This window comes from Lactuca virosa, chromosome 9 (assembly GCF_052849685.1).
Source record: "Lactuca virosa cultivar CGN04683 chromosome 9, Lactuca_virosa_CGN04683_v6, whole genome shotgun sequence".
Lineage (NCBI taxonomy): Eukaryota > Viridiplantae > Streptophyta > Magnoliopsida > Asterales > Asteraceae > Lactuca > Lactuca virosa.
Window position 1 is genome coordinate 206,649,291 of NC_136434.1, and position 14,627 is coordinate 206,663,917.

Below are 14,627 nucleotides of genomic sequence, written 5' to 3' on the forward strand. Positions count from 1 at the left end.
GAGTATTATTTTAATAAAAATTTCAAATTTTGTAGAATTAATAGTTAAAACAACTCAGAATGATAATATCATGAAGAAATAAAAGTAATTTAACAATTGAAAATATCTTGAGACATATTTATGGTATTAAATCTTCTTACGATAAATATTTTAATTGTTGATAACTTTTTTAAATATGAATATTTAAAAACAATGGTTATTCATTATCTTGTTTATGATGCTGCATATGCATATGTATATATTCTTATTAACGATAGATTGAATATCCAAACTAATAATAAGAATAATAAGAACGTTACTTAGCTCTGATACCAAATTGAAAACGTAAGTGTGTAGCTCTGATACCAAAATTAACGACATGGCGGAATTAATAAAATTAAGAAAGAATATACCTGAATGATTTTCAATTGTTAAATTACTTTTATTTCTTCATGATATTATCATTCCGAGTTGTTTTAACTATTAATTCTACAAAATTTGAAATTTTTATTAAAATAATACTCGTTCTTAATAATCAAATAATCAAATTCATGCTTGAAATATATATTTATGTCTAACAAAATTTTGATGAATTGGGGGGGGGGGGGGGGGGGACAAACAAGCAGTCGTAAGTAATGATGTTTGAATACACTTATACGATACGTATTATTAGTTGAAATCATGAAGTTCTATCGTTTGTAATAATGTGAGAAAGTCTTGTATAATAAGTTTCTGGACTAACAATAATGTCTGTCTAGTCATCTCCTATGTATCGTGAAATTATAATTGTGATATGAGTAGACTAGACTAACAATAGTACGTCCATTATAAGAAATGATGAGTAATAATAAGTCCATGATAGAAAAGTCTAGTTAGGTATGTATCAAATATATTTTAGACCAACAACAGTTGGTCTAAAATTGTCGTTTGTAAGATATTTGTCTATATAAGGCTTGTTCTAGTTATGAAATAAATCAGAGTTATTTTGTGTAAGACTTAAATACTCTCAAAGTTTTCATCTTTTGAAATTTATATTTCTAAATAGCCGAGTTTACATCCAAATTCTATCATCAATTATAATCACAACATTTAGAGTTCATATCCATATCCAAATTCATATCATCAGTTATAACAAAAAAAAACCTAAAAAATGTTAGAAACCATAAAAACCCATCGTGTGGTCATTTTTTTATTTTTTATTTTAACAATTGTTTATTGTTTAAAATATATATATATATATATATATATATATATATATATATATATATATATATATATATATATATATATATATATATATATATATATATATATATATGAAAGTTGATAATTCTTTATTCAGTTAATATCGATATATTTCAACACAAAAAGATATTATGTTCAAGCATTCATAGTTTAAACAGTTATAACATAATTTTTTTGTTTTTAAAATATATCGATATTTATATATATTTTTTATGTCTGGATAACAGAAAATTGTTAATTAAAAAAACATTTTAATTGTAAATGATGTGTTTTTTTTCGGTTCCTAACAATTTTGTGGTTCTTATTTCAATAATTGGTACAACTTCATTATCCACTAAAAAAAACTACAAGTGCATGCCTACATTATTATTCATTATCCACACAAACATATCAAGAGTTTTTGACTGGGCCACCTTGGATCATGATCGATCCAATTAAATTGTTACAAGTTTGGCATTATTATTCATGTATAATATTGAATTATGATGTCTAATTCAACATTTTGTTTTGCAAAATTAAGTTTACAACTAAACTATTTGTATTATTTCTTTTATTATAATTAATTGTGTGGAAATTAATCTTGACAACTCAAGTTTGTTAATAAAGTTTTTGGAATGACTTAATTTAATCAAACCAATCGATTATTAAATACATAATTCCAAAAGAAACCACTTCCAAATCGCATTTCATGTCTCAAACTTTCGATTTTACATTGTTCTCAAAACTTTCTTATTACAGTTTCAAAAAATCTCAACTACAAATCAAATCATTAACTAATGCATGTCAAAATCAAAAAATGCACCTGCATTATACATAGAAACACACACTAAAACTACAAAATTACGATAATACCCTCGCTTGTGCTACCTCCTTAATGCACCATAGTTCCTTGTCGCCTGCATAAAGATAAAAAGTAGTAAATAATGATGAATCAAGATGATGATGATGATGTGCTAAAATCCATATTTACTTAAAACATGTTGCATACCCTTGGTTGAGATTTGTTTGTTTTCTTTGGAACATCATCATCATCGTCGTCGTCATCATCATCATCATCATCATCTTTACTCATCATCATGTGTTGGATTGATGATGAAGTGTTGTCTGATTTTCTTCCCCTTTTAGCAGTAGTAGACCCCCTACCTCTTCCCCTAGGAGCAGCGCCTCTTTTTCGGCCCTTACCTTGTATACTCGTGTCATCATCCTTAAAACAATCAAAAGAAAAAGAAGGGCAATATTGTCATTTGTCAAAACTCAGAACTTAAAAAGGAAAACCAAAAGAAACGTCCATATACACTTTGATGTTTGTCTTGAATAAGTGATTTATTTATACATAAAGATTGTTTTTTTTATACGAGTAAATGACCATTTTACCCTTTTCAATGCATAAAGTGTTCCTCCCCCCATGCATTAAGTAGAAAAGAAACACCCCTAAACCCTATTAAGTCTGTTTCTTTTCTAGACTGAATAAATCGTCTGAATGAGATTAAATGACCAATTTACCCTTAAGCTGATTAAGTAAAAAAACAAAAACAAAAGCTATATAAATAAATAAAAACAAAAACATTCATACCGAAGTATCATGAAGCTCATTTAATCCAAATTTCACAGGTTCATCACTCGAATCAGAATCTAAATTTTCTTCATCAACAGCTATACTTTGAACAGAAGCCGATGCAGCAACTGATGCTGATCTGGAATAATAAAAAAACTAAATTAACTTTATTTTCTTAAACATATATATATATATATATATATATATATATATATATATATATATATATATATATATATATTAAAAATGAGGAGACCTTTCTGAACGACGAAACATCATGGATGCATCAAGGGTAGTTTGCTTCAAACTATTAGACCCCCTACCCCCCCTACTACCCCTACCCCTTCCTCTTGAAGTTTTGCTGACTTCAGTGACATCACGAGCTGATTTAAATCCTTGTAATGTTCCTTTTTTGCCCCTGGCAGTAGACTTTGACCCAATAAATTGTGTGCTTTCATCATCATCACTAAAAGAAACTGCACTTCCAATTCCAGGAGCTTTATTTATCATATTCTGCATAAATGGAATGGAATGTAATAAATAAGAAATTCAACAATAAATATTAGCCCAAAAAGAATTGAATTCCATCCATATAGCAACCATGGAATGGAATACCAAATTCCAATTCCGCCCTCCCTCCCTCCCTACCTCATCGAATTGAGCACTAGATGAAAATGGTTGATCTTCTTTAGACTTGGATCTTTCCTTCACACGTGTCTGCATTTATATTATATTATTATATCAATAAAATAGAACTGAAAAATACCAAAATTAAATCAAGATTTTATCTTTCATTGCCTCTAAACACTTTTCCACTTTGACAATTATATCCTCAACTTCAACGCTCAGATTATCTGGATCCCGAGATATATTTTTCTGTTTTCAGAAAATAAAAATATCATCAGATAATCAGAATATAATATAAATATGATTTTATGAGAAATTAAAAAAGGAATGTAATGCTTACACGTGTTTCTTCAAGATTGTATTGCAAACAAGAGTAAAAAGCCATCTTGTCATCTTTGTTAACAAAATTGTGTAATGCTTCATCTAAATCATTCACTGGAAGAATCTCCATTTTCTGTAAATATTATAAAATATTGTTAAAAGTGAAAAAAGTAGATTTGATATTTTCATATAAGAAGTCAAAGGGAGTGGACCATGTACCAGTTGACTTTCGGCTACTAAAGCTTCAATGTTTTGCTGATTCAGTTCTTCAGGTCGCAATCGATCAGTGTCCTTAATTTTTGCTAAAGCCAACAAAAAGTTTTAACAATTACTAAAAGTTTTGAAAATAAATTGAATAATTACAACTTTCTTGTTTTGAGATAATCTTATTAACCTTCACCCTGAGCTCTCTTTGAAGCTTTTGAAAAGATAAGTATATCTTGGGGATTTGCAACCTACATTTTTTATAAAATATCATGTCAGTTGAACCAATATTAAGGAAAAGCTTCAACTTTTATAAAGATTTACTCTTGAAACTAAATAAAAAAATAAAAAAAAAATACCTTGCCCACATACTTTTGACCAAATTTTTGAGGGTTTATTGTCATAAATCCAGAATAATCAACCTAAAAAATTATTCATATGAAAACAGAAAAACATGTATCACTAGTTATTATAAAGGGTAAAATAGTCATTTTAAGTACGTTTTACTACCTTTACACGGATAAGTGGAAGCATAACCTCTGAATTTCTAGCATCCCTTCGACCACATTTTTCTATCAGACTGTTTACCTAATGCAATTTAAAGTAAGTTACCATATCTGTAATTTCTATGTCAAATTAATCTTAGGATTAATTAAAAAAAAAAAAAAAATTACCACATTGTCCAGATGTTCAAGAATTGAATTTTGATCATTTGGGTCGATGTCAGCTTCATCCTTTAACACTATCTGTGTTATCAACATTCAGCTATTAAAAAGGACTCATTCTGAAATTAAAAAAAAAAAAAAAAAAAAAAAAAAAAAAAAAAAAAATTGCATAAATCAACCTACCTCTTTGTATTCAAAAGGTCTTACAGAGTGTAGTGGTATCTTAGTTGGCCGATATTGATTTCCCTGTATAAATATTTGTCAGACAAGTAGAACAAAAAAAAATTTTAAAAATATAATTTTTTTTCTATTTTGTTTTCAGGAAGAACCTTAATTTCTACAAGAAGTACATGTTTTGGTTTTGATTCACCATCAATAAGTGATGTGGCAACAGAAGAACCTGGTTGAGTGATGTGGAAACCCATACCTGGAACTTCCTATTAAATATTTAAACATTAAAATATAAATGAATATTTAGTCAAGCTTTATGGAATATAAAAAAGTTGAGAAAGAAAAAAATAGGAATCAAATTCCACCTGAGGATCAACAAGACATTCATGTTCATGCCCCCAAACTATAAAATCCAAAAACCGAGGTAGAAAATGTTCATTTATGGCATTCTTGGGATTTGTCTTCACTCTGCATATAAAAACACACTTTAATATTTTGCTACATTATGTCTCAAAATCATTTTCTATTTCTCAACTTTAGTAATCATATGCTTCAAATATTATTTAATATTTATAACCTGTTTTGATGAAGCACAAGAATGTTGAACCAATCTGACACTTGACAGCTTTCTTGAGCTTCAGGTCGCATCCATTGTACAGCATGTGGAGTCTATCATAATAAATAAACAGCAAATAAAATTAAAAAGAATAAATAAAGAAAATAAAATATGCATAATTTGGATAAGAATTAAGAAGAAAAGAACCTGAAACATTCTATTTAGACGTTCATCTCTGATATTTCCAAGGCCATATAAAGCAACAGAAGTTGAACCCTGTAAAAGTCATATAAAACAATTATTGCATTATTATACTTTTTTAAACTTTGATAAAAAGAATTCACAAGGGACCTTTTTTATAAGAATTGGGTAGAGAGTGATTTGCCCAACCCCAGATCCTCCAAGAACCATTTTCCCAAAGTAATTTACAAGATTGCATGCTGAAAGAATATCAACTGCAGAAAGATTATCCTGTAAAAAAACAAAAAAGATGTTATTTTCACTATAATTTAAACCCTAAACCCTGATTCTCTCATACCAAACATGGTTGGATGACATATATAAGAAGAAAGATATGTTTTCTACTATAAATATTACCACTCCAGCTGGATCATCATGATTTCCATGAATACTGAACACTGGTAAGCCAACATTGAAATGAGGATCTTCATAGTTTACATGACCAAATCTGTTCACATTGAAACACAGTAAAAAAAGACACCAATCCCATTTGTAGATGTTACCAAAAGTGATATGATATTAATATAAAAAAATAGATCATTAGATTCATTACACATTTGCAAAGTTTATAGTCTGGTCACTGACAACTTGGAATTGCACTGGTTTATCATTAAGACAATATCGACGCAAAATCTCAATTGCTTTCACTAATGTTGTTCTTGATGGCTTGTTTTCATGAAAAAGATCACCACCAAGAAGTAGGAAGTCCACCTGATGACAGATTGAATGTTAGTTTTTATCATATCATGAACTTAAAGATTTAATGATGAATGAGGGAGGAAAAATATGTTACTTTTTTCTGTTCTGCTATGGAGCATATCTCTTCAAATGCTTGAAATGAGTCATGCCTTCGAACCTCATCTTTTTCCATATAGCCAAGATGACAATCTGTAGCAACAAGTACACGAACAGTGTTGCTATTATCCTCCCTATATCATACACAACATGTAGACATGTGATAAGAATTAGGGTTTATAGATAGTTAAAGCAAATAGGACATATTTTACCTTGATAGATCACCCATGGTACAAGAGTTTCAGCTCTTAAACCCTAAAACAACAGAACAATAATTCGTGATTAGAGAAAAGAGCAGTTAAGTATCTACTATCAATGAGTTTATGTAAAAAGAAGTGTCAATACAGTCTCTATTTTGCGCATACGACAGTCATATCTCTAAACAACTAACAAATTTTAGAGCTAAAACCCTAAAGCAATTACAGTATTTCTGAAACAAGCAATGACATACAAGTAGACTTTTGTTTTAATCGATTGTTAACTGAGAATGGGAAAGTCGCATGGAATTTAAATCTTCACACTCAATTTCTCAAAAAGGATCCAATAAAAATACGAACATACATGTATAATGGAAGAACAAAAAAAGATAACTTCGCGGAGCTCTAGAAGAATTAAAATTTATAACAAAAAGAAGATAATTAATGAAGAGGAAACAACTTCACCTATAAGCAGGATTAACGAAATGCTGTATGAACTTAAGAACTATGGAATTCGTCAATTACCGGTGAAGCACTGGCGGGAATTTGAAGAAACTCCGTCTCTTCTTCGTCAACATAAAACTATGTCACCATGGATGCCATTTTTTATTTCTCTCAACACTTTTGGGCTCAAAATGACAGCATAAGTCCACGAGCCCCATTTATGTTTATGAAGTTTGTCCCAGTTATAAATCATTAGCATTGAATATTTTGACATATGAAATAAATGATAATGTGATAGTATTATTTTACTGAGGGGTTGTTTGATTTCCCTCTGACCGGGTCCAGTCAGAGCTTTTATCTGACCCGGTCCGAGTCGGCCCCTTTGATAAAAAAATATTTGCTCTTACTCGGTCAGGGGATGGCTGATCGATGGCTTACCGAGTCCGTGAAAAAATAATGGCTGACCGAGACAGAACCCTTCTTTCCCTCTATTGCCCTTCTCACTTGTGAACACTTTCTTCCTTCAACCTCACACCCCGTTCCTTCTGGCCTTCCACATCGCTCCTCTTTCAACAATTGTTTATTCCGGTTTGACCTAATTTACAGGTTTGCGATTCTCATCTCTACAAAATCGATTTTTTAATCTGTGTTGAAATCGATTTTTATGATTCAATGGCCAGTTCTTACGATCAATCCCGTAAAACTCTGCTCCAGAGATGATATCTTGGATTGAGAAATTACCAGTTCGTAAAACAGAAAGAATGATTGAGAAAAGATCAGGGTCTCTGTCGGGATTTGATCGTAAGAACTGAAGAGATTGGAGAAGAGAGGGTCTGATTGTGAAAAAGGAGGCATATTTCTGAAGAATTGAGAAAAAAAGATGTGATTCTTCTTGAAGAATTGAAATGGGGTTTGGTGATGATGCTGACGAAATAGGATTGTTGGGGACGGGTTTGGTTTTGTAGAGGTGTTTTGGGGGATGAAGGAGATTTAGAAGGGGTACTTTATGTTTGATATATGTTTTAAATTGTTGATATACCATGAATCTTCTGATTATGATTTCCATTTTCACTTCAATGACACATTACATGCATTTATGCTTACAGATTCATTCTGTTGTAGCCCTTCTGTTGTGTAATCAGATTGGGAGAAAGACAAAAGATAGAAGCATCATTAGAGGAGATGGGGATTATTGCATCTTCTTAATTGAGAAAGCAAAAAAAAGACTAAACCACCCTTATTATTTTCGGATTACTCCAACATAGTCATCATAGAGAACTCCTTGTTATGGATAAATTCAGTTGTTGTGTTATCTTTTTGGTTTTTAAATCCACCCAACAAAAGGTGTTAATGCAGCAGTTTTGGTTTAAAAAAAATAAAGTTAAATTAAATTTAAAAGTAGACTAGACATGGTTGATATGTTTTTGGAAGAAAGTACAACAAAAGAAGTATTAAAATAATAGAGCATTACATTCTTAAAAACTATAAAGGCATGGTGATAGTGGTATAGCCGAGAAATAGGTACATATATAATGGTTTATTTGATTACTAAATCTGAAACAGGACAAAACATCACGGTAATTTTAAGTGTTGCACATTTGACAAAAAACAATAGCATTATGTCTTCATAGTTTGTAATTATAATTATACAATGTTTATTGCTTTTTATGTAAAATGTGAAACACTAATCAATGTGTTATGCAAAATGGGGGAAAATGTTGTAAAATGGAAGTTGGTGATGTATATTGCATGACCATTTGTAAATTAAATGGTGAATCATAAAAGAATCATTATAACAAAAGTTGTTTGAGGGTAATATAGTCATTTTGTATAGTCAGTCAGATGTAAAATCAAACAACAAATTTTAGTCAGAAGTTAACCCAGTCAGAACTTCTAACTCAGTCAGCTTCTAACCCAGTCAGCTCTAACTCAGTTAGCAACTATCAAACGACCCCTGAGGGGTTGTTTGATTTCCCTCTAACCGGGTCCAGTCAGAGCTTTTATCTGACCCGGTCCGAGTCGGCCCGTTTGATAAAAACATATTTGCTCTTACTCGGTCAGGGGATGGCTAATCGATGGCTTACCGAGTCCGTGAAAAAACAATGGCTGACCGAGACAGAACCCTTCTTTCCCTCTATTGCCCTTCTCACTTGTGAACACTTTCTTCCTTCAACCTCACACCCCGTTCCTTCTGGCCTTCCACATCGCTCTGATGGGTTTTGAGCATTCTAACACTTCCTAAGTGTACATGCAACCCTAATAACCTTAGATCTATGTTTGTCTAATTATCATGCAAAGTTGAATTCCAAGGTTATATTCCTATCTAGCATACATGGGGAACATTTTTAACTTGAATGAAAGATAGAATAACTTACCTTGTTGTTGATTATGATCCTTGAAACCTTGTGAGCCTAGCACCCCAAGTGTGATGCCTCAAATGCTTCACACAGCACCAAATGCAAAGGAGTAAACTTTGAGAGAATCTTACACTTGCAAAATCGGCTCTAGCCCTCTTGTTTCTTAGTGTCGCCGATTTTGGGGAGAACACCTTTGTTTATATAGTGTGTTGCATTAGGTAAACCCTAATGTAACATGACTCTTCATTTCATGATCCATGGGTTAACTCCATGGAGCATCCATGGAGCATCCTATGGGTGGAACCCAACTTGATAATCCATGGAGCCTCTTAGCCCACTATATAAGATATGGAAGATTTACATAATCTACCCATATATTTAATTAGTTATCTTTTGATCACTTAATTAATTCTAAATTAATTCTTGATCAAACTAATTAAATAATATTATTAATATATTAGAACTTATAATATATTAATAAACCATAAGTGTTATTTCTCTCATTTTAGTTTATCCAATTGCATGGTGCCATGCAACCCAAATGGACCATGTCGGGTCGGGTCAAGTACATACCAGAAATAGTTATGGACTTAGACACCTTATCCAACAGTCTCCCACTTGGATAAGTCTAATAACTATAACTGCAATACTTCAGGAACCGATCGGCAATCGTAGCTCTTTCAAGGTCTCTCGGAACTGAGAAGATGATGATACGCCATTTAAGATAAGTGATCATATAATCCTCTGTTCTAGATATCAGCCGGACAAATACATGGAACAATGTCTTACTTATTGTCCAGCAGTTTGTTTCCCGATTTCCGATTTGTTTGACAAAGAACTTAATTGAACACATCAACTTAGTTCTGACCGGGCCCGATACATAGGTCAAAACAAAATCATCGAGGGGCCCAAATATCAGCTTCTAATCCAAGAAGGAACAGATAAACTTCGACTCATATCTTTGTTCTACTACTCATTGAATTATACACAAGAGCACGTTTTATAACATCGAGTTACCAATGCGTTTTCGTACAATCAATGCATAACCAACTCATAAGTAACAAATCATATATCTAGGTTTGAAGACTTATATGATATTACCGTCTCACGATCACTCGAGATAAATTCCATGAAGTGATTCCAGTGAGCGTGGGTTGAGTCCAATGCTCAGAACTTATGAGCACTCATGAGTGTTGTAGCCATGTCCAGTAACTTAGACCTCTGCAACCAATCATGACAGTCTTGATTCATACCTACTTCCGACATATGACCGACTGTGGAGGTTCGAATAATATGATATACCAAACATAATTATTCTGGAACTCAAAACATGCAAAAGAAATATAGTAAACGATCGACAAGAGATAGCAACACTTTACTCATAAATAAAACACTTTTTATTCATCATCTAATGTCAATTACACTTTACAAATTTCAAGGTTATCTAACTACTAAATCTAATATCATCCTTCAGCCCTATGCTCCGAGCATGCTGGAGATGCTTAACCCGAGTCAGTCCCTTCGTGAGGGGATCTGCTGGATTCTCATCCGATGATACCCTCTTTGCCACGAGGAGTCCTTCTTCTATTCGATGTCTGATGAAATGGTATTTTCTGTCGATGTGTCTGGATCTCCCGTGATCCCTTGGTTCCTTGGCTAAGGCAACTGCACTTTCACTATCACAGAAAATTTCCATTGACTCTTTAATAGCTGGTACAACTCCAAGGTCTCCAATGAAGTTCTTCAGCCATATCGCCTCCTTTGCTGCCTCGCTAGCTGCTATATACTCTGATTCGCAAGTTGAATCAGCCACTGTCTCTTGCTTGGAACTCTTCCAAGAAATTGCTCCTTCGTTTAAGGTAAAGACCCATCCTGACTGAGAGCGGAAATTATCCTTATCAGTCTAAAAGCTAGCATCACTATACCCTACAACTGTCAAGTCTTCACTCCCACCGAGGGTAAGGACCCAATCCTTAGTCCTCCGTAGGTACTTGAGGATATTCTTTACCGCAGTCCAGTGTGCCTTGCCAGGGTTCCCCTGATACCTGCTAACCATGCTCAAAGCAAAGGCTACATCAGGTCGAGTACACGTCATAGCATACATGATCGATCCTACAGCCGAAGCATAAGGTATTCGACTCATTTATGCTATCTTAGCCTCAGTACTAGGGCTTTGTGTCTTACTCAATCTGGCGTTACTCTGGATGGGTAACTCTCCTTTCTTGGAGTCCTGCATGCCGAATCTCTTCAACACCTTATCCAAGTAGGTACTCTGACTAAGTCCAATTAGTCTTTTACTCCGGTCTCTCAAGATCCTTATCCCTAGAATATAGGCAGCTTCTCCTAGGTCCTTCATAGAGAAACACTTCCCAAGCCAGGACTTAACTTCCTGCAGAGTTGGGATGTTATTTCCTATGAGTAGTATGTCATCCACATACAATACCAAAAAGCTAACTATACTCCCACTAGCCTTGACATATACACAAGATTCATCTTCACTCCTAGAAAAGCCAAATTCTTTGACTTTCTTATCAAAGCAAAGATTCCATTTGCGAGGTGCTTGCTTTAACCCATAAATGGATTTCTCAAGCTTACACACTCTATTAGGGTACTCTGTATTGACAAAACCCTCTGGTTGACTCATGTAAACATCCTCAGCCAACTTTCCATTAAGGAAAGCGGTTTTGACATCCATTTGCCATATTTCATAGTCATGAAATGCAACTATGGCTAACAGAACCCTAATAGACTTAATCTTGGCCACTGGAGAAAAGGTCTCATCATAATCAACTCCCGGAGTTTGTGAGAAACCCTTTGCAACCAGTCGTGCCTTATAAGTGTGTACATTACCATCCATGTCGGTCTTCTTCTTGAAGATCCATTTGCACCCTACAGTCTTACGACCTGGTACATTCTCAACCAAGTTCCAAACTTGATTGTCATACATGGACTGTATCTCGCTGTCCATTGCCTCTTTCCACTTGGCTGACTCAGGGCCTGCCATGGCTTCCGCGTAACTGTTAGGTTCATCCAGACCTATCAGTGTCTCATCACTGATAAGTGTATCACCTTCCGCAGTAATATGGAATCCATAGTAATGCTCAGGTGCATTCCTAACCCTTGTGGAACGCCTCAGAGGTACAGACTTGTCAATTGGCTCAACAGGAGTTTCCTCCTCAAGTTGAGTGCTAGGGTTTGAAGTTTCTTCACCACTTGACTCTTGAATTTCTTCAAGATCAACTTGCCTCCCACTGTCTCCTTGGCTTATGAACTCTCTCTCTCGAAAGAAAGCCCTCATAGCTACAAAGACCACATTCTCACTAGGTATGTAGAAGAGGTAACCAAAGGATTTCTGTGGGTAGCCGATGAAAATACACCTCTCACTTCGAGGTTCGAGCTTATCATGAGTCTCGCGTCTCACGAAAGCCTCGCAACCCCAAATCTTAATGTGGTCTAGTTTGGGTATTTTACCAGTCCACATCTCATGAGGAGTTTTGGCAACTTTCTTTGTGGGAACTAGATTAAGGATATGGGCGGCAGTCTCTAAGGCATACCCCCAAAATAAGATTGGTAGCGAAGCTCGACTCATCATGGAACGAACCATATCCAACAAGGTTCGATTACGCCTCTCAGCTACACCATTCAACTGCGGTGTCCTGGGAGGTGTCAATTGTGAGACAATCCCACATTCCCTAAGATAGTCGAGGAACTCTGAACTAAGATACTCACCACCTCGATCGGATCGAAGCATCTTAATGTTCCTGCCCAATTGATTCTCGACTTCCTGTTTAAACTCTTTAAACCTCTCAAAAGTCTCTGACTTATGCTTGATTAAGTAGACATATCCATATCTACTGTAATCATCAGTAAAAGTCAAATAATAACGATTAGCATCCCTTGTGGCATGTTTGAAGGGCCCACACACATCCGTGTGTATAAGATCCAACAAACCTTCACCCCTCTCACAAGAACCTGTGAAGGGTGACTTTGTCATTTTTCCAAGTAAGCATGATTCGCAACTATCATCTGACTTTAGGTCAAATGACTCCAATACTCCATCCTTTTGGAGTTGGCCTATGCGTTTCTTGCTTATATGTCCAAGACGACAATGCCATAATGATGCTTTATCCAAGTTATTATCATTAACAGAATCAATACACAATACATTATTTCCTAAGTTATCAACCACAGATATAGTTTCATACACACCATCACAAGGTAATGCTTTAAAATAAAGAACATTATTAAAGAAAGCATTAATCGAACCAACTTCATTATCAAATGAAAAGGTGAAACCTTGTTTATACAATGCATGAAAGGAAATAATATTTCTTGCCATTTCTGGCGAATAACAACATTTATTCAAATCTAAACTAAACCCACTACTTAGCGATAAAGTATAAACTCCAATCTTGGTGACAGGTAAAGCTTTCCTATTCCCCATGATTAAGTTTATTCTTCCATGCTCCACATTCTCACTTCTTCTTAGTCCCTGCAAATCAGAACAGATATGAATACCACAACCGGTATCAAGGACCCAAGAGTTAGAATTGGGTGAGTTATTAGATAAGATAGTGTAAATACCTGCATGGTTGGGTTTAACTTTCCCATCCTTCACATCTTGCTGGTACTTTGGGCAGTTCCGCTTCCAATGTGACTTTTCATGGCAATAGAAGCATTCAACCTCTTTAGGGTCAGAAGAAGGAGTGACAAAACCTTTCTTGGTTCCACTTGAAGAAGAGTCATCAAGGGTCCTAGCCTTGGTACCCTTCGAAGAGCTCTTCCTCTTCTTCCCTCGACCTTTCCCGATTGCCAAAACCGGGGTGGAGTTTGGAGTAGGAGTGTTAACAACCGACTTACCCTTAAGACCTGTTTCTGCGGTCTTGAGGAGTCCCTGAAGTTTGTTGAGTGTGACCTCTTCCTTATTCATGTGATATGTCATGCGGAATTGATCATATCACGATGGTAAGGAGTGCAAAATGATATCTATTGCAAGCTCCTCAGGGAAGTTCACATTAAGCTTCAGCAACCGATCCACATACCTTTGCATTTTCTGCATGTGGCTCGTGACGGATTCCCCGTCCTTCATCATGGTTGTTATGATAGAGCATATGATTTCATACCTCTCTTGTCGTGCACTTTGATGGTATCTTTCCATCAGATCTTGGTGCATTTCAAAAGGGTAGAAGTCCTCATAGGACTTTTGGAGTTCCGCTGTCATGGTGGCCAACATGATGCATGCCACTTTTGTAGCATCCCTTTCATGTGCCC

At 34.6% G+C, this 14,627-nt stretch overlaps 1 protein-coding gene across 2 annotated transcripts; it reads right to left on the reverse strand.

Moving 5' to 3' along the window:
* Positions 1-1,880: 1,880 nt before the first annotated feature.
* Positions 1,881-7,203, reverse strand: MRE11 (DNA repair and meiosis protein (Mre11)). Of its 2 annotated transcripts, none has more exons than XM_079074146.1 (23): positions 7,081-7,203; positions 6,571-6,613; positions 6,357-6,492; positions 6,117-6,274; positions 5,921-6,011; positions 5,675-5,794; positions 5,531-5,599; positions 5,345-5,436; positions 5,133-5,235; positions 4,926-5,033; positions 4,780-4,842; positions 4,606-4,677; positions 4,442-4,519; positions 4,291-4,353; positions 4,122-4,182; positions 3,947-4,029; positions 3,747-3,860; positions 3,578-3,655; positions 3,428-3,496; positions 3,036-3,292; positions 2,798-2,918; positions 2,213-2,428; positions 1,881-2,120 (listed from the first exon to the last, which is right to left on the reverse strand). In XM_079074146.1, exons 2-23 carry the CDS (start codon positions 6,585-6,587, stop codon positions 2,088-2,090), a joined length of 2,202 nt encoding a protein of 733 aa, XP_078930272.1. In that variant the 5' UTR covers positions 6,588-6,613; positions 7,081-7,203; the 3' UTR covers positions 1,881-2,087. The 2 variants fall into 2 exon arrangements, with proteins under 2 accessions (XP_078930272.1, XP_078930273.1); XM_079074147.1 differs by having other exon boundaries at positions 7,021-7,198.
* Positions 7,204-14,627: the final 7,424 nt, after the last annotated feature.